The 26,284-nt window shown below is 32.3% G+C and overlaps 1 protein-coding gene across 2 annotated transcripts in view; it reads right to left on the bottom strand.

Annotated features, from left to right (window-relative positions):
• Positions 1 to 250: 250 nt before the first annotated feature.
• Positions 251 to 26,284, bottom strand: part of LOC142984207 (irregular chiasm C-roughest protein-like) — a 114,373-nt gene continuing 88,339 nt past the window's right edge. For both annotated transcript variants that reach the window (XM_076131644.1, XM_076131645.1), the window contains exons 8-22: positions 23,568 to 23,649; positions 23,297 to 23,382; positions 23,032 to 23,134; positions 22,556 to 22,689; positions 18,861 to 18,984; positions 12,916 to 13,061; positions 11,255 to 11,408; positions 9,455 to 9,693; positions 8,966 to 9,136; positions 8,385 to 8,503; positions 7,574 to 7,728; positions 6,156 to 6,347; positions 5,133 to 5,239; positions 4,062 to 4,164; positions 251 to 3,179 (exon numbers count right to left, since the gene is read on the bottom strand). In XM_076131644.1, the coding sequence (XP_075987759.1) occupies positions 3,142 to 3,179; positions 4,062 to 4,164; positions 5,133 to 5,239; positions 6,156 to 6,347; positions 7,574 to 7,728; positions 8,385 to 8,503; positions 8,966 to 9,136; positions 9,455 to 9,693; positions 11,255 to 11,408; positions 12,916 to 13,061; positions 18,861 to 18,984; positions 22,556 to 22,689; positions 23,032 to 23,134; positions 23,297 to 23,382; positions 23,568 to 23,649 (1,953 nt within the window). In that variant the 3' untranslated portion in view covers positions 251 to 3,141. The remainder of the gene's footprint in view (positions 3,180 to 4,061; positions 4,165 to 5,132; positions 5,240 to 6,155; positions 6,348 to 7,573; positions 7,729 to 8,384; positions 8,504 to 8,965; positions 9,137 to 9,454; positions 9,694 to 11,254; positions 11,409 to 12,915; positions 13,062 to 18,860; positions 18,985 to 22,555; positions 22,690 to 23,031; positions 23,135 to 23,296; positions 23,383 to 23,567; positions 23,650 to 26,284) is intronic.

Raw genomic sequence — 26,284 nt, 5'->3', positions numbered from 1 at the left:
AACTAACTAAAATTATGTCTTTTAGTATATATATCTAACATACAGGTAGACAAGATGGTACGGGACCTAATGTTATTTGAAGTAAATAATTTTAATTGCTTTAAAGCTGCTGAAACCGCACAGAAGTTCAAAAGCAATCACTCTTTCCTTATCTTCACGCTGCAAGTGAAATCAGACGTTTGGAGGAACTACCACTCGCCTGTATAAAAAATATATGGGATAATTGGAAATGGGATATATAAAAGTCATATTACATAGGCCAAAGTTTCGTTTTATTTAGAAAAGTAGTTTGTACAATTTTACTAATTTACAAGTTGCAACTTTTTTATAACTCCATCGTTACACTTTCTATCTACTTTTTATTTTCTCACTCCACAAAACATAACTGTCCTTTTCACTATCGGCTAAATTAGTTCACAAAGTCGAAAGCCTTATAATTTTATTATTAAGTAGTACATTCTCTTAACAATTTTCTATCACATAGTAATATAGCGGTTAATATTTACAAAAAACACTTTAATCTATGTATCACAGAAAAAATAATTATTTATCTAGCATAATAATAGTATTTATTACAAGAGGAATAATTATCGACATAAACCACCCTACACACAGACGTTTTTGCGTGTTCCAAAAGTTAAAATCGAGAGTGTGTAAGCAGTTTTATATTAAGCTAGTGAATTGGGTGCTCAATATTTTTGATACTTTTATTTTTTTCTTCAGATATGTATTTTTAATAACAGAAAGTGATATATCTTGATATTTATTTAGAAAATTAAAGTATCAAGTACCAAAAATATTAAGCGATAAATTTTAACATTACAAGACGGATGAGATGATTCCTAAGGCGACTATAATTCAATAAATATACGAAATTGTTTTCTAGGCCATTTTAATTATTCAAGCATTTTCATTGTTTCACAAAAATATTAATTAACAAATACTTTTCAGATTTCTTTAAATCGTTTCATTCATATACTTATGTAAAATTCTGAAATTTGCTAAAGTTACAAGAATCAAAATAATATATTAAAATTTTTGCGGGTAGCTGACTTGTCCGATATTCCCTTCGCAACTATTTTTTAGAAATTTTGTACATAGATGTAACGATTCCAAGAATAAACAGTAAAATCATATTAAGAGAACCCTTCTTAGCTTTCGCGCAGTCGGGTAAAATAGGCGTGTGGTGTAGGTTAGTCTAATCAGTCTTAAATTGAAAATTTTAAATGAAATTTTATTTTCTCCTATAGATTATTGAGCATATCGTAATAAGCCATAAATATTTATTACTATTTAATCTTTATAATTGATTTAATTTACTATGAATTAAACTGGACATAATAATAAAAAAAAATTTGAAAATTAAATGTGTTAGGTCCAATAAATAATAAAATCTGGAATTGACATTGCACTATGAAAAATAAAATGGAAGAACTGTGCTTTAATATTTTTTTTATTATTTAGATATGTTTTGAGATATCATGAAAATGGCACATTCCGTAGACAAATTAAAGCTTATTTTATATCTATAAAATTTATTTTCATTGACAAAATCAGTGATCTATTACAACTATTTCTGATATGTAGTTTTCTAGAACGAAAATGTAACGGTTAAATATATTTTTGACATAAAAATGGGTAAAATAGAGCTAAATAATTTTCTTTTCTTTTAAAATTGACTGTGATTCACACCTACAAGAAAACGTATAACATCTAAAAGGCAATGATGTAATGACGATGTAACACGCATTGAAAGATTTTAGCATTAATTTTTGTTCAACAATTTTAGTTTGTTTTTGATGAGCCAAGAGTTTAAAATATATTGTTCAAGTATCAAAATAATCAATCGGAGTATTTTCGGTGGGAATACAACACAATTTGACAATATTATGTGTAGAAATTATAATATTTATAAAAAACAATCGACATTATTTTGATCATAATTTTAAAACAATAGAAGGATAATAGGGAGTGGTCACACCCTAGAAAGACATACACAGATGTTTGCAAGATCAAGTGATTAGTACTCGTAACGAGCGGTCCTGTATGACACGATGAAGTAAAGATGTGAGTATGTCAATGATGCAAGAGTATTTTGAAAAGATTGTACCAAGTGGCGTTCTTTGGTTTCTGCATAAGGGTCTATGGGAAAATGGTGTGATTTTATGTATGTGTTTTTAGAAGGTTATGTTGGGCTTGGCTCATCAAATAACTTTGAAACTACCACGTAGTTTCATAATAATTCCGTTAATACATTCAAATATATTAAATTTAATAATAATATACACACTTTAATACAATAGTAACAAGACCAGTCTCAGTCGGGTTATACGAAATTGACGAGAATTTACAAAAGTTTCATTAAATTGAAAAAATTGACAGAAATTTTTAAACGATGGGAATGACACTATTTTAGTAATTATTTCGATTGAAAATATTAAATTTGAATCATTTACTTGACATAAATTATTGTGATCTTAACAGATTTAAGAATGTACAGTAGTATCGCAACATTATTTACCAGTCAACTCTTTAAAAAGTTTGTCTTGAATGCATGAAGGCTGAAAATAATCACTTTTCAACAGTTTTAGACCGGTAAGACTTCATAAAAAGTCATTGATTTAATATATTATACAAAATAATACGAAACGAAATAACTAAACCAGTGCCACGCCAACGTTCCTATTCATCGATTAAATAAACCACCTATTATTTAACATACACGCAATGTTTTACTAAAGTCATGAAATGTTCAAACCGATCAATCATTGCCTAATTCGGTTGTGACAAGAACTTTATGGTAATCTATTTTACGATCTATAACCTAGATTTTGAACACTAATACACTAGCTATATTCCAAGGACATAAGAACGCTCATAGAAATTCACCAAACATTTCGGTCCAATTAAATTTATTTAGTATACATATCTATTAAAAATGACACGAAATGTTCAGAAAATTTCTATGTTAATTTACAAAATTTCAATTGATTACATTCTTTTAATTTGACCGTCGAAGATCTGAGAAAAATACATCTAAATTATAATTAAAAATAAAACTATAGTACATTGATACACAAGTCGTCGCGTAGTAAAATTCATCCAAAGTCTTTTTTTATAGAAAAATGTTTAAAACTTAACTTACACATGAGTCGCTAATGGGGTTTGATGACCGTTACCTGAAAAGAAAATGATTTCATGAGACCACGTTCAGAAAACCAATCTTTAAAACTAATAAGATTTTTTGCAGTCACTCCGAATTTTTTATAAGCAATACAAAAAAGTAATGTGAGTTTTTCGTTTAAATAAAAATGTTTTACACAAAATAGTAAACCTATAACATAATGGATTTTAAATTGCTCATATCATTGGTTTCGGCATTATGATTCTAATTTTTTACCCTAATATCAACAACGTTATTTTTTGCAAAGTCTGCAGCTTCAATAAATATAGCGAGAACGAATAGTATCACAATTGCAATGGCGTGAAACTGAATTATTTACAGGCAAGTTCTCAGTTGACGTTGTTCGATGATATACAACGTATTTAATTTCCGCTATTGGAATAGTCACAGAGCAAGTAATGGATGTTATAGCGACAACGGACCGCATAGAAACCAACAAATAGATAAAAATGTATTTCTAGCTTTTAGAAGTGAATGAAAACTAATATTTATTTAAGCTTGAACGAAAGTTAGATGGATAAGTTTATCTAGAACATTGATTAGTTTTCAAACTTCTCTTGGGACTGTTTAAACATAGTAATTGACACAATTTCAGTTATTCATTGTAATGTTTTGGTGGTGTTAAAACACATTATCCTGTATGACAAGATAAAAGAATGTGAATGAGGCAGGAGAAGTTTGTAAGGATGCTTACCCCTTTGGAAAAAAGGCGTCATATTATGTATGTATTGTGAATATAAGCTATATTTCAGACGTGCCTCATTTCATAAGCAAAGAAAAACAAAAATATAATTTTGTAATAATGTTGTTCACTATGATAAAAGACAAAAATCAAGAAATTAGGTTCATAAAAATGTTTGTATATAAATATTCTTACCTTTTTTGGTAACAGTCGCATTACTGATAGTCCTATTCGAGGGTGCTAGTATGTAATGTGCACTCGGCGATTGTGGTGTTGCCGACGACGTCGCCACTCCGACCTAAGAAGAAATTATTACTATAGAAACTATACATAAAGATAAAGCAGTTAATCTTATAAATATTAGGTCGGGGAAAAAGTCTTTTCACATTATAGTATGCATGAACTTGTAATAAAATCTTTTTGGCTTCAATCACAAATGAGTACACGGTTCATTGGATTTCTTTTAATGAGCTCGTGAGGTACCCAAATATTGAGCTTTTTTGTGTACAGAAAAGATTTTATTACAAGTTCATACATACTATAATGTGAAAAGACTTTTTCCGCGACCTAATATGACTAAGAATTGAGTTAGTTTAGATAGTAATCAAATTATCAATAACAATGTTAAATTGTCTTTTAATATTAAAATCTAAATTAAGCATAGTTTCAATTTATAAGCAAATGAAGTAAATACTAACAAAATCAATAAAGTACTAATAAATCAAGTGCTAGACACAAGGACTAGATAAATTACATATTGAAGTCTAAATCAATATTGAGAATAAACTTAATAAAGAAGTGGTTGAACAAATCGATGCATTGTAAGATATAGTAAGTCAACTTAGTAGAGAGCCTTAGCATACACGATTTATCTAGATTATAATTAATAGTTGTATTTCCAAAATTAAGAAACTGTACCAAACAGTGGGCTTACTCCCGACAAAATCGAATTCGATTGAAAGAGATTCGAGGCCAAATCAAACTAGTGCATGATCAAACATTGGTTAAAAATGAAAATAAATTAAACGAAACAATTCAATTACTTTCACTTTAAATCAGTGGTAAACCATGCGCTAATCTGGAAAAAATAATAATAATTCGATTTGACATGACCTCGAATCGAATTTAGGCTGACAGATCATCGTCAGCTACATTAAACTGCGGGTCACTGATATTCAAAATTTTGTATACTTTCTACCTTGAATCTTGCAAAGGCTCTTAACTAAATTATTGGTTAAATAAAGGAGAAATAGAAGGATCACAAACCGGTGGTTGCGTGCTATCTGTGGACATAGTAGACGTCGTGATAGGGCTTGTCGCACACTGCGGCGACGCAAGACTAGTTGGCGACGTAATGGAGTGCGACGATGTACCTGTTTGTGGATTGTGCATTAGTAAGAAATAAAACTAAGGTTTTGGTTCAGCTTGTTTGAAAAGCTTTTGATAGTATTGCGGTATATTCTAGGGTTTAGATAAAATTGCTGTATATGCAGGTTAAAATATTTTATTAGGTTTTTAAAGGGGTAAATATAATTGAAAAATAAATTGTACGTAATTCGCTAGGTAATAAACTAGAATTGGATTTCATTCCATGGTTAAAGCTACTTCAGTAATAGGTGAGCTATTAAGTATTATAAAACTTTTATAAAATGCCGTTTATAGTAGCTCAAAATAATATATTAATGACATAGCTTTGCTACAATAAAATTTCATTAAGCTAGCAATTTAATTATTTTGTAAATGCTAGAACGTTTGCTCTTAAAGACTGTCAACTAAAGATGTCTATTGTAGCTTGTTTAGATTTTGATTGATTTAATAATAAATTGTTGTTAAGAGCACTTCAAGTCTAGCTTCGTCTCAAGTTGTTTAAGCGTCTGTCTGTTCAGCACTTAGATTAGTAAAATCGATTTTGGAATATAATTTGATTTATAAAGTTAGCATAGATTTACGAATAGTGTCTGTTTATTCATCGACTTGTTAATGTTATGACCTATGAATACAGTTAAGGGACAATTTAAGCTCACTTTATTGTTTTTGACGTCTTAGTGAACTTCGATTACGATTTTTTTTTACAATTCTCTAATACTTCGTTCGTACTTATGAAATATTTTATTTGAGGTTTGCTTACGATCATAAAAATATTAAACAATGCATATTTTGGTAAATTTCGATAGGTACATATCTAGGGGTTCTAGTAGCATACACATTTTAAGTTAGCTAGGGATATCTCTTTGGCATTCATTAAATTTCATTCGGTTAATTGCTAAGAGCTTAAAAACTTTTTCTTACCTGAAGGCAGCACCACAGAACTCCGTACAGAAGAATACGGTGGCGGTGCAGGCGTTGAAGCAGGTTTCGCTGTATTCACAGTGTTGGCGAACCCAAGACCTCCTCCCGTACGAAGGTGAGGGTTCCCGTATGTTGCTGCGTAACGTACGTCTACTCCATGGATGAGTCCTCCGTTGGGAACACGGGATGCTCCTAAAAGGGAGTTGTGGGTTAGACTAATTGATTCGAGTTCTGGCTTTTAAAATGGTTTAATGACAAAATTATTAGACTGTCATAGCGTCATGTCTGTCAGTTTGATACAAAAAACCGCCTTTATCAATAACGGTTACACAGTAATTTAAAGCTATAGTTGCAGTCTCAAAATATGGTAGTTTCAGAAATGATTCTGACATAAAATATTCAACACACTGCAATAACATTTATCAATAAGTGTTTCTCGAATCTACAGTAATTGACTACATGTTTAAACAACGACCCTGGATAAGCGAAACGGGACAAACAACACTGCATTTAAAAACAACAGTATCTGGATTACAGTGTTTATTGAACAACCATAACTAACAAGCAGCTTAACCCCACACGATCATTAAAAAGATTAAAAACTATCGAAAAACGATTCACCTAAGCGCAACTACAATTCGAACGAAAAATATTTTTCCAATAACCTGAACGAGTACACACGATTTCCTTTACGAAATTCTTTTATATTGAAACACTAGAGCAAAATTTTATTGAATATCGTATGAGGGAAATATTCACGAAGATTTTACCTTTTAAAAGGCTGTAAAGCATGGTAACATAGTCACAAAGGTACCAGTTATCGTTTCGCTTTGTACAAGACCCGCTTTGTTTAGATATTCGTATCAAAATATTGTAATTCGCTTGGTAACTGTAAACACCCTATTTTGTTTTAATTTTAATCTTTATTGCTGCTCTGAGTGTTTCGTTGGGATTTGAAATGCTTGGTAATGGATACATTGAGACCAGTTGTTAGTATTATGCTCTTAGTAATTGGCGATGCAAGTGTAAGAATTACTTGACTTAAAATACAAACAACTTCAATATTATTTGACTGCATTGAAGTCTCTATTGTCCGTTTTAACAAGACACTTAAGAACTAAACAGCATATAAGCGTAGTCATATAGTTTTGTGTACAAACTAATTAATCCGTCAATACAAGTAAAAACATTCTCCATCTAAATAAAAAATTGTTTAGTATTTTTAGTTCATTGCAAACAGAGACACTGACAAACCGGGGGACTTTGTTTTATAATTTGTGGTGATAACTATAATTGTCTGTTGTTACTTGGGTGATAACTCATAAACAGCTTTTTGGACCCTGTAGCTTAAATGATTACGATAGTTCAAACAAATCACGACCATACGTCATTAGCAATAGAGTTCATAATTCACTTACCATCGGGTGTGGGTAGTCCCAAATTATTCAGTGCACTGCTACTGTCTTGTCTCTTCTTTCTTTGTAAAGAGTTGTTCTGAGACCCTCCGTTCCCAGGATTGAACTGTACTGTGGACGGCGTGTCTACGCTTCTAGGCAGACTGCCGTTTACCGACCTATAGTAGTAAAACATTTTCTTTAATTTTGAAGTAGCTCAGAGTTTTTATTAGTAATTGTTTCAGACCTACGTGTGTCGATAAAAACTATTTTTTTTTTCAAAGTTGGAATAGAAATCAAAGCATGTCAAACACAATCAATCGAGACATTAAACATTTTATCAATATAATCTTCATGCAACATAAAAAGCTCAATACTAAAAATTATGTAACGGACGCTTTTATTTTTTTTCCATAACCGTGTAGGAATCCTCATTAATATGATAGAACTACAGTCATATAACTTAATTAACTCAGAAAAGCATTAATTATTCCAAGTTTATATTTGCACATTTATATTGGACTAGCTGACCTGCGCAACTTCGCTTGCGTCACTTAAGATAATCAAAATTTTCCCCGATTTTGTAACATTTTTCACTGTTACTCTGCTCCTATTGGTCGTAGCGTGATGATATATAGCCTATAGCCTTCCTCAATAAATGGGCTATCTACCACTGAAAGAATTTTTCAAATCGCACCAGTAGTTCCCGAGATTAGCGCGTTCAAACAAACAAACAAACAAACAATCAAACAAACAAACAAACTCTTCAGCTTTATAATATTAGTATAAAGTATAGATTATAAGATATTTCTACAAAATTTATTTATAAACTTACCTATTAGGTGTCAGTTTGTCGCTACTCATAGTTGGGGATTGTACCCTTAATGATCCGGGCGTATAGTCATGACCGTAGTGTACATAGGTTTGATACCCGTTGCTGAAACCATTGTTCACCTAAAAAGAGGAAGAAAAGGTTTATAATATGACCCAGATGAAAATTTACAAGATACATTCGTTTGGTCAAAAGTAAAACGATTGAAAAAAACTGAACACAATTACATTTTATCAATTCCAATGTTATGGTTTCGATTTCTTTGAAAAAAAACATGCTATGGAATATTTTGTACAGACCTACGTCTATGACCTACGTCTATTTTAATAGTTTTTGTATGTTTATAAATTTTTAAAGCAAATCAAAAATTGTTACTTACTACTTTAGGTTGAGATTTTAAATGTATTAAAATAATATGAAATGCATTGAAAATAATTGAAAAACTGTAGATACATTTAAGAATTAGAAATCTCAAATCGTATTCATAAAGAATGAAGCAATAAATATCAAATAACTCTTCCATTTATAGAACAACCACTCAAGATATGAAATAGAATATTGATAGACATTAGAAATTCCATTACCTTATAACAATCAGAGTAGGCAGGGTCTGAGTAATCGTTGCTGTACCTATACGGTTGGTATGTGTTCGTCTGGTTTATTGACGATAGAGGCACTGTACCAGCTAGAGGTATTCCACTTCCAAGTTTGGCATTCGAACATAAGGTACTGTCGGAACCCGTGTTGGAATAATCCTAGGAAAAAATGAAGTAAAGGTTTGTTAGTTGATTTATTGTTGGTTAGTTTGTAATGAGATTAAGAGATTTATATGGGTAGGGTATGAAACGTACTTGCATACAAATAATAATTGATAGATTGTACTTAAAAAACTTTCTTGCCGATAATTATGCTGTCAGACTAATTGATATTAAGGGAACAACTATTTTCATAATAAACATGATTTTATCGATACATTAAAAAACAAAAAATCACAAAAAAAAACATTCCTTTACCAAATTTCTCACAAAATAATGACCATCAATACAATTTACTACAGCAGAAGGTATACTTACAATTTCACAACTCCCATTAGCCTGCCTCAATTCCAGTTTCAGATCACTTATATTAGAGTTCCTATCGTTCTCTTTATACAACTCCTCTGCCGTCACCGTTACGTCAGGTTTCTCAACAACCTGAGTCTGCTTGTTCTTCCTTTGTTTTCTTTGACACAGTATCACTAACATTATGACCGCTGCTACCATTATAGTGCCAGAGGTCACGCCAAAGAGGATTAGAAGCAGTGGGAATGTTTCTAAAACAAAAAATGTACCTTACAAATGGGGTAAAACAATTGAGAATTAAGTCGTAGTTCTAAAGCCTAATATTATAGACGGAGATAATATTTACTGACGCATGAAACAATAGACTGACGGACTGATGGACTGACAGACGCATAAAAAAACAGACAAAAAGAAAAGAAACAAAAATATTTTATTGACATATACAATCTGTTACAATATCCATACATTGTCCTGACATGCTAGCCAAAGCTATGTGATAGAGGCCAGAAGAAATTCTCAGCTGTCCAGATTTGGTCTAATAGTAAACCGTATAGTGTTATAAGAATATGCGTAACTTTGATCTAAAGGAGAAATACAGCTTTCCTTACAAGAACATATTTTTCTAGACTCCGACAAAACCCAAACAAAATCCTTACAAGCGATCTGGTGTTAAAGTATTTCCAAAAAAACGTCTAGCCTGTGAAGAAAGCCGTGATGGATGGGGTATACTTATGTGCGGGTTATAAAGTCAAAATGGCGATACATTTACGATAATGCGTGGTCGTTGCGAATGTAATAGCGGTTCAGTCATTCATGAGAATAATAGTGACGTCGGGTAGAAGAAAAATATTTTTTTAGCGGAGAATTTAGTTCGATATTTTTCCACTAGATGGCCGATGTGTCCGATAGTGGGAAGTCAATTCTTATCTAAATTACTTTCTCTATTGAGTCGTTTTTATTTCTTAATTTGGATTATCTGTTGAAATAACCGCTTTTTAGAACTGTATTAGTTTTATAGTGAAATATAGATTATTTTGCTATTACATTGTTATTCATAACACTTGTCTAACCAGAATCTTTCACTTAAAAAAGATAGAAAAGAATTAATCGTAAACACACTTCCTAATCTTAAACGCTAAAACCTATTACTCTTTAAGTAACAGCTTATAAAACCATCTAACCATAAAATTATTATCAAGTTGTGAAACGTATCTTAGTAAAAATATTAAAAATCTATCAAATCGTAGATAATCTTTTCTTTCAATTCACCCGAATCGAGAACAGTCGTAAACTGGAAACTCGTAAAAAAGCTGCCGTAAAATACTTAATAAAAAACAATGAGAGTAATGACGAATCCCATCATGTTTTAAGACCAAACAAAAACAAGGTTTTTCTCGCAAACTTTATAAACAAAGTGTTTATAATAAGGATTAAGATTGATGAAATCTTTGTTAGAACTCTTTAAAAATATAGTACTACTAGCTTCTATCTGCGACTTTGGTCACGTGACCAGATATCCCGAAGCAAAACTATCGTAAGTATTAATTCAGGCTATGAGTGTTCTGAGACTATTCCAGTGTTTCAGTCTTTCATTCCAAACCTATGTAAAATTATTTATTTAGGCTTTTATTTCCGGCTTTAAGTTTTGTTTTCATTAATATATTTTGTTTTCATACATTTACTGCCATTTTATTTAGCAGAAGATTATATTACTTAGCGCTAATTTATAAACTGTAAAACTAGCCCTGAGTGCTTTCAAACATAACCAGTAAATATGAACACATCGTCCAAATACACAAATGTAATACTCACTGTTAGGCCGTAGTACAATTTCCATCGTATCACTTCCATAGTCATTGGACACGTTGCATTTATAGACTCCAAAGTGCTTAGATTGGCTCTCTCGAATGATTAGCGTGGAGTTCACCACCCCTCCTGGTTGTAGCTCCTCGAGGAATGCGTAATCCTGCAGAAACGGCTTGTTTAATTTAGATGCCATGGATGTGTGGGGGAACGATTGGAATGTAAACCTGGTTCCGATGTCTCGGAGAGAATTTGTTCGAGATTTGTTTAATGGCGGAGCGTAAATGTGGATTTAATGGAAATTTTGGGGAGTTTTCTTTCAGTTTATTATGTTGAAACCTTATTAGAAAGTATTAAGAGACTAGCTACGCTAATGTGTATGTGTAAAATACCCGTATCTTAATATGATACGCAAATAATAGAGTAGACCTACTCTTATTTACAAGTACAAGTACTTATTTACACATGTACTTATTTACAAGTATATGCAATATGCAAAATATTACGTATGGTCTTCTTTAACTGGTTGGCAAAGATCACAAAATAGGTCTTCTACTTTGTTTGCGTGGATAAAGTCAATGCAACATTTTAATCAAACTAGATGTTGACCCAAATACTTCCATTCAGTACCTGTAACTTCAAAATGTTGAAATTTTCAAGTCTTTATGTAGTGAAATGGCACAGGAGCCCTATTATATTTTAGTGCGACGTAAAATTCTCTACGAATCCTTTATAGTTCTTAGTGTCGTAAATCTTGTGACATATTATTTTAGTGTCATGAGAGATAGCATCAAATAATTGGACTGTTACAACCATTTTTGGAATTGAAACTTTGTCTATTTTTACTATCTTATAAGATACTTTTAGTTTGAATACAATGTTTTTTTGTTCGTAATGAAATTATAACATAAACTTTCATTGATTCAGTTTGATAGTTACAAAGAAGAAACCTTAAAATTTTTCATAAATTCAAATAATTAATCACTTTGGCCGTTTTCAAACCTAGTTCCATTTCTAAATCAAAGTGATAAATTAAACCAAACGAATAGCGTTTTATCACTTAACATTACAACTTGGGAAAATTATACAGATTAGGAGCCATTTCGCAGAGCGTTTCAGCGCACCGATTAACGGTTGTCGAGTTGAGCTTCAAAGCCTCGCTGATCGCGGTCGTGCGAAAGGTTTGAAGTGTATCCATACTAATTGTGGAATTTCAATCAAGCCCGCGTCGGTTGCGCCGCACTGAAAGCTTTTGTGCGAAGTGGGTGAACCTATGGATGTGTGCTATGCAATTTTATCAACATCTAGATGTTTGGCAAGGACTATATGGAAGTTTGTTGCAGAATTTCAATACCTATGACACAATTATGAACATTTCTGAATCATGTTTCTAATATTTGTGGACCTAGAATTCAATTTAAAAAAATTCTACCTCCAGAGACACTCACATCGTAAACAATTTTGTTGTTAAAATATTTTATTCATTTACCAGAAGATTGCTAACGTCAGTGTAAATTGCAGTATTCTTATCACCCATCGAAATACAATAAAAAAGGTTCTAAAGGATACCCTCAGCATAGTCTTATCCTGACTATACCTTTAAGAAAACCAGACGCGATATCATAAAAGCAGAATATGTAAAGATAAAATAAATTTCAACATCCACGTACCTGATCATGTATAGTATCAATTTCTCTTCCATCGAAAGTCCAGATGATGTTATCGATCCTCGGGACGGAGAACGCTGCGCATTCTATGTTCACCGTGTCTCCTTGAGAACCGAACTGCGTTTGATTTGATACTATCTTTGGTGGACCTGCAAAGGAAACTTACGTTAGATATGACTAGTACATTGTTCCTAGGGCATGTTGTATTATGAAAATTATTATTTTCTGCTTCTATTATTTACATAATAACGTAAGAAATAAGTGTATCGGATAGTATGAGAGGATAGAATGAATTTGTCGGTACAGATAATTATTTATAGTATTTTTTTATGGCTTTTATCGTTTTTATACTGAGACAACACTGTGTGTACCCGATGGTTATACTACGAAGAAATTTAATTTTATAACATTTTTGTCAGTGAGATAAATAACATTATGGCCCGGGGATCTTTTTTTTATTTAAAAACCCGAAATGGTGCATCATACATTAATGTAAGCAGTTTTATTTTTATCATAATTTTCAACCGCATTGTTATAATTGTTAAAGCCGCTCAAAAGCCTTTTGTCTTGACATAGTTGCTGCAGTCTTAGCCCTAATTCTTGTAACCTAATTTTGCATGGCTTCTTACTATGAAGTCGTTTAGCTCAGCTCAACTACGTATTATGATAAAATTTTACAACTTCTAAGCAATTTTTAATACAGAGGATGGTTTTAGTACCGTGAAATAAATTATTATTAGATGGCAAACTATTAAATGAAAAATAAAGTTTAAAGATATCAACAAGCTTTTGCACACTACGTCGTCCGCGGGGAAAAAATCTGTTTTGATAATTATTCTATGTAGGTATTCATTCATATAAAAAACCTATATACTTTGCACTAATACAATCAAAGAAAAAATACATGCATTGATCTATCCTCATAAACCTTTATAGTAGTGGAATATTAATCTATTTCTCTATACACCTTTCGATATTCAGGATTGCCCGAGTGTTATACACACATATTCGCTTTATATTGAACGAGGCCAGTAATAAATGTTTCAGAAGCAAATCCGTATTAACCCCAATATAACCCAGTTACAGTACGTCCTACTTCTAGTAGTGATTAAAATTACAAATTATTCTAAGGTTATATGCGACTTTCTACTTCAAGGTTTTGTTGAAGTAATACAATGGACTTATTATATTGCTAAATGTATTTTGTAGGAGTTCTTTGATAAAGTCTTAAATGTTCTTAGCCAGTTCATAAAGGTAATTATTATTTAGTGACCGTATTTACCTGGTATTACTGTTCTTTAAAGTATGTGGCTATTTTTCGAATTATCTTTAATTAATTTAATTTCATGAATATCAGAGAATAATTTGATGTTACTATTAGCTAAAATCGTTATTAATTGTTGATTGAATTGCAATTAATAACCTTAGCCTACTACTTGTCATATGTCTATGTTACGCGTCAAAAGATTTTCATATATGTCCGAATCCAAAAACCCACTTCACATCTACAATTTTTGAGGATTGGCGATTGCTTATTCTGAGAAATTGCTCTAAGACAAATCATAAATATTATATCAAGACAACCTTACTGAAGCGTATCCATCCGTTATTAACAATAAATTACATCAACCGGCCTTTACATGACCGACAGACTTTCGCTAATCGGTCACTGACCCGATGCGTGCACCTAACTCTTAGCGTCTTACTCCAATGTCATTTATATTTTACGGTTCAAACAAAATTTTTATAGGTGTCTCGCAAGGAGCAATGTTTGGGCCAATGCTAAAAGGTCAAATTCATGAAAGTTTTCGCATATTTTTTATACAAAAAAATATACAGAGGCGCTCATAGCCAGTTTGTGCTCACCGATCGGTAAACGATCTCAGGGTTAAGTAACCCTTGGCAAGGACTTTTTATAGATGGGTGACCACATGGTGGTATTTGAACTGAGCGTCTCCGTGCTTCGGAAGGCACGTAAAAGTTAGTCCCGGTTTTTGTATATTAAAATAAAAGTTGATAATCCATGTCAAAAGTCATTCGGACGTCTTGAACAACTTCGACACTAGGTTGATCACTAACCATACCATAAATAAAAAAAATAGAAAAAAATAAACTTGCGTAAAATAAAACTGGTTTAGAAATCGTACAAAAGAACTACATTGTAATTTTCAAAGTATTGTTACACAAAATGTTCAAGTTCTGTACTTCTAATGATAGACAAAGCGTGGAACCAGCCTGGTGGAAATGACGTACGAATGAATAAAACTTCTTGTTCACTGAAGTTGCTACATTTATACAATATTTTAGTTCTACCTTACGAAAACAAAAGGGATGTTTGTGTTACAGAACTATATAAAATATTAAAATGAAAGGTTTTAGTCATATTAACCGTATATCTTTAAAATTTTTTTTACTATGCAGAGTTCTCGGCTTGGATTCTCGGGAAAAGGAAAGTTCTATAATTGTTGTACAATACACTTCTATTAAAATATTTTTCAATAGTACCTGACGGCCCAAAACAAGATGGGAAACTGTAGTGCAGAAAAACATGAGTGAATCTGAGGTTTCCGAAGACGATGTCCAGGATAGAGCGAAATGGAGGAGAAAGACCAGGAAGACTGACCCCACTACCAAATAGGACTCATAGCATGGTAGAGAGAGAGAGTACCTGGACTTTGGTAAAATGCCCTGTATAGGGCAACAGGCTCACCCCCTATTTCTTAGGACTATTACTATCAATACATGATTGTATTTCATACACTTGGCTTCCGCTCCGTATATAACATGAGTAATATTTTGTTCGTATGTAAACTTTGAACAGTGTATAATATATTATGATTGTGCTTCCTAACTAGAATTCTGTATCAATACATCAATCGTATTCAGTCAAAACTCTCAAATTACAATATCTACCCAATCAATTCGTAACGCGTTCCAGTTCTAGTTAAATAGGATTACTAGAATCCCCTCCAACCTATTGTTTAACATTAACTATTAAATGACTAGGTCTGACCTTACGCTATCACAAAGGCCTTGTCAGAATTCCCTAGAATTGGATGTCCGGCGTTAGAGCTATCGTGTTGAAACAAATTTGCATTTCAAAAGGGAAAATAAGCTAAGACAGGCACATAAGTCTGTCTGTGCGAGTGATACTTACTGCACGTTAGAGCCTTTAAGCGTTTGCGGTGAAATGAATGACAATATAAGAGGCGCTGTAGGTCTTGATAAGGTAGAATAGTGAACTGATTTTCATTTAATTGCACTGAGTGTGATGAATTATGAAACTTACTACTATTCCTTTGAGTGAGATCACTCTTTTTTACCCGAATGAGTAGGTAAATGGTAAAAATAACGAGTTTAGCTATCGACAATCTTCATTTTATGTCATAAACGGCATTTTTTTTATCATATCCTAGCATTTCATCAAGCTCTAGCTTACTAGTGATAATATTTATACAAGGTTTGAAAATCTCTGTAACTCTTTGATCCGCGATATATCCAACCTAAGACTTTGTAATTTGCAGTCGCATACATAGTCACTCAGAACATACAGACATCAAAAGAAATTACTACGTACTCTATAATAAATTCTTCAAATTAATAAACACTACATCATAATGACGTAAGTCTTTCGAATAAAACTTACTCAAGCATTTTGTGGAATTCTCAACGTTTCTACAAAGTATATTATGTGGGCGTCACATAGTTCTGAGTATAGTACCTAATTATATATAAATTTATTACTTCAGAAACACCTACACATTTTCTAGAATTGTGTCAAGTTACGCGAAATTGAATTAGCTCTTAACAAGTATTGTAATAATATTTATAGACTTGTGAAAAGAATGATGAAATGCGAAGTAATAAATTACTATTTTTATATTGTTCTAACACATTTAATTAGGAGAATAACGCAATATAACACATTTATTCTCTGCATCAAACTATGGCAGACTATTATTATACAACTTTGTATATATAATAAAGAAAATAAATATGTTTTACAGACAACAATAATTTTAGCAAACGGGTATCAGAGAGACAGCAAGGACCACAGATATTCTCTAGCATTTCGAATCATATTTTAAATTATATTATCAGCCTTGCGACAGTTGCAGTCGTTGCCGGAATTAAGGCCGAATACTGGGGTGACACTTAGTTTTAAGATATAATTATAGTATTTAGTTGTCTTTGTTGGTTTGACGTGCATCGTATCGATAGAAATACTTTTGAGCGTCACTTGAAATGTAAGTATCACTTAGGTCTTATTCAAATTAATATCTATTGTGCGAGTATCACAGACTACTATCATATTAATTGATATAATTGCCATGTTTTGTTTTCAATCGCATGGTTTCGTACCATACGTAAGTCTTTGTCCATACACTAATTTTTGAGCTTAATTTCCATACAAAACCAAATTAGTATATATTATCTTTGCAATTCTATACTTATAATCTGAACTTATCAAATTCAATTTGACTTTTATATTTCTCATCATCAATAACAAATAAACTCTCAATTATAATAGAATAATTCTTAATGTAATTAAAACCGCTACTATTACATTCACGGTCTTTGATCTCATTTTCCAGAACATTCTTCTCCATAACAAAATAATTAATTAGAGTATGTTACGGTCTTTCATTAGAAACGTGTATTCACCGTACTACGTAGGGCGGAATCCATTTATTTTTTATGAAAGAAAACGTTCATACTGTCTACTTAGAATCGTGTAGGTTCTATAGAAACTGGCCCAATTAAATGTGATACTTTCCTCGTAAAATTAAGTAGTATGTATGTGAATTTTTCGTTCAAGGCCCTGTTTTGCGAAAGCACTTAGTAAGAATGTAGATCAGGTCATAAGGTTCAAGGAATGTTGTCTTTTATTTCGAACCTATTATTGGATTGGAGCGTAAAATATAAAGAAGTCTGCAAGCTACATATTCAATTATTGTTGTATTGTTAGTATAAAGTATAAAATTTGCCGCCGACGCTCAATATGACCAGACAAACACCTACACTTATATCAACATTTGTCTTTATTAGCTGTTTATATGTCTATAAGACAATCCGAATTCAAAACCACGATGCTGAACAATGTACAAAAATCCACTAAATGCTTTAACGGAAATATGAAAATAAACCACACATCATTTCAACCGAAACGGGAATCAAATCCAAGACTTCGTCACTATCAATTACAGAACCAAGTACCACTTTACTGGAAACGAGAATCGAACTCAAAACACCGTGATAATCAGATATACCTCTACACCAATCCTAAAAGTAGTCATACTTGTACATTCAATGTTTTGTATCACAATAGTTACGAATCAAACGACTCCCAACAATATGTAGGTCAGTTTGAAAGCTCTATTATTTGACATTTTGCAACGTTCACGCTGTTTCTCGTTCACGTAGGACAATGGGCACGGTACAACTTGACCTATTCCCGTGAACATATAATGAAGGAATCAATAGCGTAGGTATAGTTGTAGGTATTCTCTGTTCTACTGTGATTTTATACGATCTAGTATTTGTACTGTGAGTTTGGATTTACAACAAATGATTTTTTGGAGATACTTGAACAATTTATTACACGTAATGATGATTATAATTTTTTCGTCAATCTCCACACAGTATAAAACTTTATTATTAGTACAATTAATTATACCATCATAATATGGTAGTATAGCTACCATTAACTTACAATGGGGAAATACGAACGTATTAAGGATACAAAATTATCCAGACAGGATGAGTGCATTCGGTAGACACCAGTAAACAATCAAACTCTAAACGTTTTTGGTTGTCAATGCAAAATAAAGGTTATCTAAGATGCCAATGCCTAGACCATCTACATAAAATATCTAAAAGAGCATATATCACAGTACAAACACATACCACGTATGCCCTTTTCGGAATGACATATCAATACATCTTACCTTTAATGAAGACCGAAGCTTCAGCCTCTATTTCAGGGTATCCATCGACGCTAGCTTTACACAGATATCTTCCTGATGTGTGTGTATCCAGTGTTAGAGTCAGGTTTGCTGTTCTCCCGACACGCTGTGAACAAAGTGACTTGTTAGTTTGAAGAATATAATTAGAGAATAACGAATTAGTGCTGCTAGTATTTTGGGTACGTTACCGGTCGACGATGATGAAGAGAAATACTACGACGCGTGACGCATTCCTTTTTGTAATATTTAATGATTGTAATTTTATTTTGGTTTTTATTTTGAATTTTGTTAAGAAATGATCTATAAATGAACTGTATTATTGTATTCAAACAAAAAGTTTGAACTGTTATTGCAATCAAATTGAAATCATTTTGGAAAGAACAAAACTAACTTGAATCAAATCTTATATGAAGTAGTTACTTAAACGTAAGTGGACTGAAAAGTATATTAACTTAGGAAAAATTTAATAATCAAAAGTAATTTTTCTAAGACTTAGACCGCACTTTGATATTATATGATATAGCTTATAAACTAGAAAAGTAGTAAATTATAACGCAAAGTATACACATACTAAATTACTAACATTCTTTAGGTTTCTTTCGTACTAAACTTTGCTCTGAAATTTCTATGAAAACCTTTTAGTACTTAATAAAGGCAAGTATAGAAATATTTCTGAGAAAATATGGAGTAAAAATATTAATGGAACTCTAAGGCTTCACTGTTGCTTATAACGTCAGTAATATTGAGAGACTGACAGAAGGACAGTACCGAGAATCAGATATTATAGGGAAAGTAACAATAATTTCACTGACAATCTCATACGAGTATATTATTCATTTGCCATCACAAATTGTCTTTTCTTGGTATAGTATAAATATTTTCTCTAGAGAACATCATTTTTGGATGAATATTATGATGTCCCATAGTATATAATGCTGGCAAGTTCTAACTTATCTGCCTTTATATATACTGTTTAATATGTACTACCAAAATAGTTCCTACGACGTCCGTTCGAGGCGCTACCACGCTGGTCAGATTTTTATTCATCATTACTCGGTAGCTAGCTGGTTGTCCGAACGATAGTCGATAGGGAAGGAAATCGAGCTGTTGAATTGGAAGTACAAGGAAATCAAAAGCTTAAGTATAATATCACTAATTACAACTGAAGTTACAATATTGGTGAAAAAACAAAAAAAGAGAGCCGAAGCACTTCACAGGATGCTCACACAAATATGCAAAATCACAAAATTTATATTCCACTCAAAAGTACACAAAAAAGGCTATCTGTAGCTTGTTAACAAATACCATTGTGAGATAGCCACGATAATTCAGTCGTAAACGCCGACAATGACGCCCACGCCTCACTACAATGTAGACGATATCATAGTAATACTCTAGGATCATATTTTTATTAGATATTTCAACAAGATTTGATTCGTAAAATTCTTTATTTGTTTTCGCGGTCACTTTCAATGTTGGGATCGACATTTGGGAAGACCTTTTTAGAATTTTTCTAGACCGCCATTTTGACGTCAAATGGCCTATGAAGATTGTTGTAGGTATGTAATCATCTGAGGAGATACTTAAACATTGTTAAAACTTTAGATTTAGAATATAGAAGTGAGGTATGTATAGTGAGGTATATACAGTGTATTATACCGTAGACAAATTGCTAAGAAAAATAAATAAAATGTTTTAAAATTCAACATTTCAATCAATGGCAAATGTTTTTTCCATGGAATAATGTGCACACTTCAGTATATTATAATAGGATTAGATTTCATTATTATAGAAAAGATTCAGTATAGCTAGTATAGAGTGGTATAGCTGACTGTATCATTCCGAAGTCTATGTATGAAATATGTTTTCAGAAAATGAATGAACGAACCTTTTTCACTCGTTATTTTTCACCTTAAAGGTCAGATCTATTTTTAACCGATAACAGGATTTCGTTATACAACAATATTATTGTTCCCCGTGCTTAGAAAACTTTGGGTAAATGTAAACAGCTACCTCTTACGCGTGTCTTCTTCCGGGTTCGTTTTCAGAGATTTATATTTCGTAAACACATTTTCACCTTATACTTTGATACCCATAACTTTTTAACTTTGCATTACATTTATTGTTGCGCTATTCCCTACCAATATCGACTATCGAAAACCGCTAGCTATCGAGAATTTTTAACGTAAATCGGATAAGCGCTTCTAGTGGGGTCCCTGAAAACTATTTTTGTAGTACATTTTAAATATCAAACTCTCATTATTCAATAGTATCGCCTGTAAAATAACGCGCTACTGTAATTACGAGAAGTAAGGAAAAATCACGTTAATTCCTGTCTAATATGAAGTAGTACTTTGCTAATTTGATGACCGTATACCGGACTGTACCCGTGTTTTGTTGTTAAATGAACGATCTGTGGGTTAAGCAGCCGTGGGCGCGGTCATTCCGTAGATGGGTGACCGCATAGTGGTATTTAAGCACGTAAAAAGTCGGTCCCGGCTGTTGTCTACTAAGATAACAGTCGTTATGCCACGTCAAAGGCCTTTTCGGGCGGCTTGAACAACTTTGACACTAGGTTGACCACTAATCATACGACAAACAACAAACAACATCTACTTTTTAGTGTACATATTTTGCTAGGCCGCACCTAGGAAGTCAATATTGCACAATATGGCGAACCGCACAATATTATTGACCGTTTATAATTTTGATATGGTTTAATATTTTCTGTCAGTTTCTATACAAAGTGACGTTTAATTTTATTCTGCACTTTTATAAGACAATCTTATTGCACAGTTATCGTAATGTTGACCGTCTAGGTGCTGTCTTAGAGAATGTTTATGTTTAAATTTTAGAAAGAATGATGTTTTTTAGCCACAAATCCTGTTAGTTCATTGGTATAAAAAAAACTTAAATATGATTTATAATATAGGGATTTTAAAACAACGATTTTATACAAACTTTTGAATGCTACATAATTCATGACAGAGTATTTACATTTGCCCGATTGTAGTGTATTTTGTACTGTTTCAATAATTTCGTATTCTATTGTTGAAAGTTATTGTAAAACTGTTTGTTTTACTTGTGGTATTTCTGTTTTACTATTGAAGTTATTTTAACCATACATATTAGAGTTTCAACTACTATTAACGGCTATAATTAGAACATAAAATCAGGTGTGAAAGGTTCTGACATGTTTTGGTATCAGTATTACCACCACTATTGCAGGTTTCTGATTTTTGTACACCACATTTTTATTAACTTTTTAACAATAACATGTATTTATAAACAGTATTTTTACTATTTGATTTATTGTGAGGCGCCTATAGCCAGTTGCGCTCACCGGTGGGTAAACGATCTGTGGGTTAAGCAACCCTTGTCGCGGTCTTCTTTTGATTGGTGACCGCATAGTGGTATTTGAGCTGGGCGTCTCCGTGCTTCGGAGGGCACGTAAAAAGTCGGTCCCGGCTGTTGTATACTAAGATAACAGTCGTTAAGCCATGTCAAAGGCCTCTCGGGCGGCTTGAACAACTTTGACACTAGGTTGGCCTAGTGTCAAAGTTGTTCAAGCCATACGACAAACAAACTATTTGATAAGTTGCGTCAGTAGAGCCTTATTAGTCAGTTGCTTCAGCTATTTAGTAATGTCTTATATTTTAATGGGTATGAATACTCACAATCATTTGATCTTCTTCATGATGTAGCCATCTGATCTCCGGCGGAGGATATCCATCTACATCACAACTAAGAGTCACAGTAGTGCCTACTTCTGCTTCCACGTCTTTTGGTAGACTCCTGAATGTTGGTGCATCTGTCAAAACAGAATTATATTAGTTTCATGCAGCTTTTTTGAATAGGGTGTCTCCATAAGAACATATTTGTTAAGTTTGCTTATTCTTTTATGTATAACGGTCATACTAAAGTCTTTGGTCATGTGGCTGTAAATTTTCATCTACATATTTAATAAAGATATAAAAGCAATGTAATTGAAACAGTCTTTTGATTTTTTAACAGCTTACATGCGTTGACTGAATCCGTTCACTCTTTTCTTCTTCTTTTTCATATAGTTGCTTATTTCATTTGTTTTTTGATTCGTTTCAAACGTTCTTGAAGTATAAATAAAAGGCTGACATAAGTAAAATAGTAAACTTACAAGTAATCTCCAGGGTTTCGATTTCTTCACTGTTGCCAACATCGTTGTAGACAACACATTTGATTGTAGCGTCGTGGTATTTTCGAGTGATGTTGTATATTTTCTGTTAAGTCAAGTAAAAAGTTTTTATTAAGATATGTTTTCATTTTACTTCCTTGAATAGAATTCATTTAGAATTTAATATTTTAGTTACTACTCTTGCAACTTTTATTTCAAATAAGAAAGCTTTTAATGTTTTTATTGTTCTGTCTTTAAAGTTACTTACCAATTCAGTAGTGTTCCCATCAATAAGTTTTTCATTTAGAAACCACTTGTATGTTAGGTTCGATGGATTTGCATCTGCTTTGCAGGCTGTGGACAATCATAGTAATATTACCAATGGAAAATATAAACCAAAAATTTAGGTATGAATTATTTTATTAAACTATTTTACAAGATTAACGTCAAATCTACTATCCCTGGACAAGTATTTGTTCTGCGAGAGGATCGTCTACCCGTAAATAGTGCAACTAGTTTTTATGTAATCTGTGACATACCTATAATAACATCGTCTCCTTCAGGTATCTTCCCATTGGCACCAGATTTGATGAACATCTTCACTTTCGGAGCATATTTCACCTGTAGACAAAAACATTTTACATTAACAACAGGTTCAATTAAATTTGTAGTTACATTAACAGTACGAAGGCCTGTGACCCTATGGTTGTTTTTTGAAAAGTAAATCAGGGTGTTATAATATGATGATGATATGATTTTTCACATCATAATATACATGATATTATGATGTGAAAAATAGAGATTTTTCACATCATAATATACATGATATTATGATGTGAAAAATATTGGGTCATACAATAATAAGTCCCAAACAACGACATCACATATTTTAAACATTTATATTAACAACCTGCCTGTTCCCGCTACAAGTCACCATTCCACAAAATAAGTATTAATTAATTCCCAGTAATAAATAATAAGTTACGAAATATATCAGGCTGTCCAAATAAATACCTTTCAGGTATAACAAAGAACAATTATTTAATAACAGTACCTATTACTGACAATACAAGGATCTGTTAAACATTAATTACGTTGAATCTCTAAGGAGAAAGTTTTTAGAAACACTTTCGTTGACTTTTAATTAAAATATTTGACTGATATTAATAGATGACTTTGAAAGTAAAGAATGGAGAGGCCTTAAATAGTTTAGCGTCGTTAATAATTAATTGTTTTCACTTTTATATAATATATTATTACTGATAGAAAATAATGGAAAATTACGTTCATTACGACTTTACGAATTCTATATCGGTACGAACCCATACTTGGCCAGTATAGACAACCCAAGGCCTTTTCTTCGATCCCGGGGAAGATAATCATGGGCTGGGTACTAAATAAGATGTTGTCATAATAGACAAGAACAGGGATCGACTTTTTACGTGCCCTCCGAAGCTCGGAGACGCCCAGTTAAAATACTATTATGCGGTCACCCAGCCGGCTTGGTAGCTCATAATATGATATAAGCTTTAAAAGTAAATACGTAGTAGAATTATTGAGAAATTTTAAATACCAATACCAGTTACTTATAATAATATATCATTCATTTATGTTCCAAGGGATATTAAAAATAATGAATAGCAGAAAGAAGCAATCACGGTTCGCAGAGGCCATTATTTTATCGGAACAATTGCAAAATCGTTTAAAATACATTTCGATAAATTGTATGTGAAAAGAATAGGGCGACTGGTGGGTAGTTTAAAATAAAAGGAGTGACAATAAATGTGATACATTGCAGCATGGGAAAGTAGGTTTGGAAGAAAATGAAGTTTTGCAGTAATAATTTTCTACTTTACGGTCATTGTGAATCTGAATGCAATTGTAGTAGACAAAGGGAACTGAACAAGTATGGAAGAGCTTTATTTATTTATTGGTCGGCTATTTTGACTGTGATGGTTAGGCAGTTATGCATCTTGTACTTAATTGGGGGTTAATACATAGTGTGAGAGTATATTCAAGTAGTATTAATGTATACAAGTCTTCTTCTTCTTATTGTATGGTTAGTGGTCAACCTGGTGTCAAAGATGTTCAAGCCGCCCGAAGGCTTTGACCTGGCTTGGCTAACCGGTGAGCACAGTAGTATTAGCTGATTTACTATTCCGTTATCTTTTTGACCAATAATTAAAGCTAATTCTACAAAAGTAGATTTATAAATTGCGCGTGAAGAAGAAAAATATACATTTTCCGACGTCAGCATCGTTTTAAACAGATACTATTAAATATGAAACCTCTCTGAAATAGTATTATTTTGACATCATTAATGTTTCGATTTCATAATTACTTTAACGTGTTAGTATTCGTGACGTCACGTGATTAAATTGACGTGTGCTACGCGATACAATCTCACGAACATCAAAATGTCAGTCATTCTTAACTTTTAGACTTTTTAATTTAACAATAATCTGTATGTCCTTTTGATTTGAGAGGTCAAATAATTAGTCACAGTAGTTAAAGTCACTTTTGCTAAGGTTACAACTTGATGAGAAAAACGAAGTGTAAAAAATATATGTTGAAATATTAAGTATCTAAGGCTGTCTAAATATACATATATTATGTTAGTTTTCCGCAAAAATTACAGCATATAAAAGTACTTGTACTTGTCATTTATTTTTATCTATTGGTATACTTATATCTATGACAAATCGCAGTTAAATCCTGATTATCTAAATTCCTTAAACCATTTCAATTTAATTACAAGAAATAATATCCATATATTTTTACGACGATCTATAATAAAATTATAACACACCTTTGACCGTTCGACATCATTGTCCTCTAGTTTCAACCCAAAATAGACTATGAAAATTTATATTTGCCGCCATTAAAACAGAAAAAATAGCCACAACAGTATTACGTGTACAAATGGCAAGTATCTCAGTATCAAAGCAATATCATAGCACATCTGATCGTAAAAAGTAATTGGGTTCGCCATAAAAAGGGGTTTTATTTTATGACCGAAGAAAAAAATACATGATAAACATACAGGGTTTACTCGTCATAACAAAGGTTTTGATGTTGAAGAACTGGATGCGGTTGAATTAGAGCGTAGAAATGAGGTATTAGGGGGCGTGGGTGGAACGAACATATTTGGTGAAGAACTAGAAGAGACAAAGTAAGTGGGTCAATGTAACTGATTGTGTGTCTGTTTGTATGTATGATGTAGATGGTGAAAACAATGACAATAGAGTTTGAGAAA

The sequence above is a fragment of the Anticarsia gemmatalis genome, chromosome 26 (assembly GCF_050436995.1).
Source record: "Anticarsia gemmatalis isolate Benzon Research Colony breed Stoneville strain chromosome 26, ilAntGemm2 primary, whole genome shotgun sequence".
In the NCBI taxonomy this organism is placed as follows: Eukaryota; Metazoa; Arthropoda; class Insecta; order Lepidoptera; family Erebidae; genus Anticarsia; species Anticarsia gemmatalis.
The sequence above is the reverse complement of the archived record's forward strand: the minus strand, read 5'-3'. Positions and strand labels throughout refer to the sequence as shown.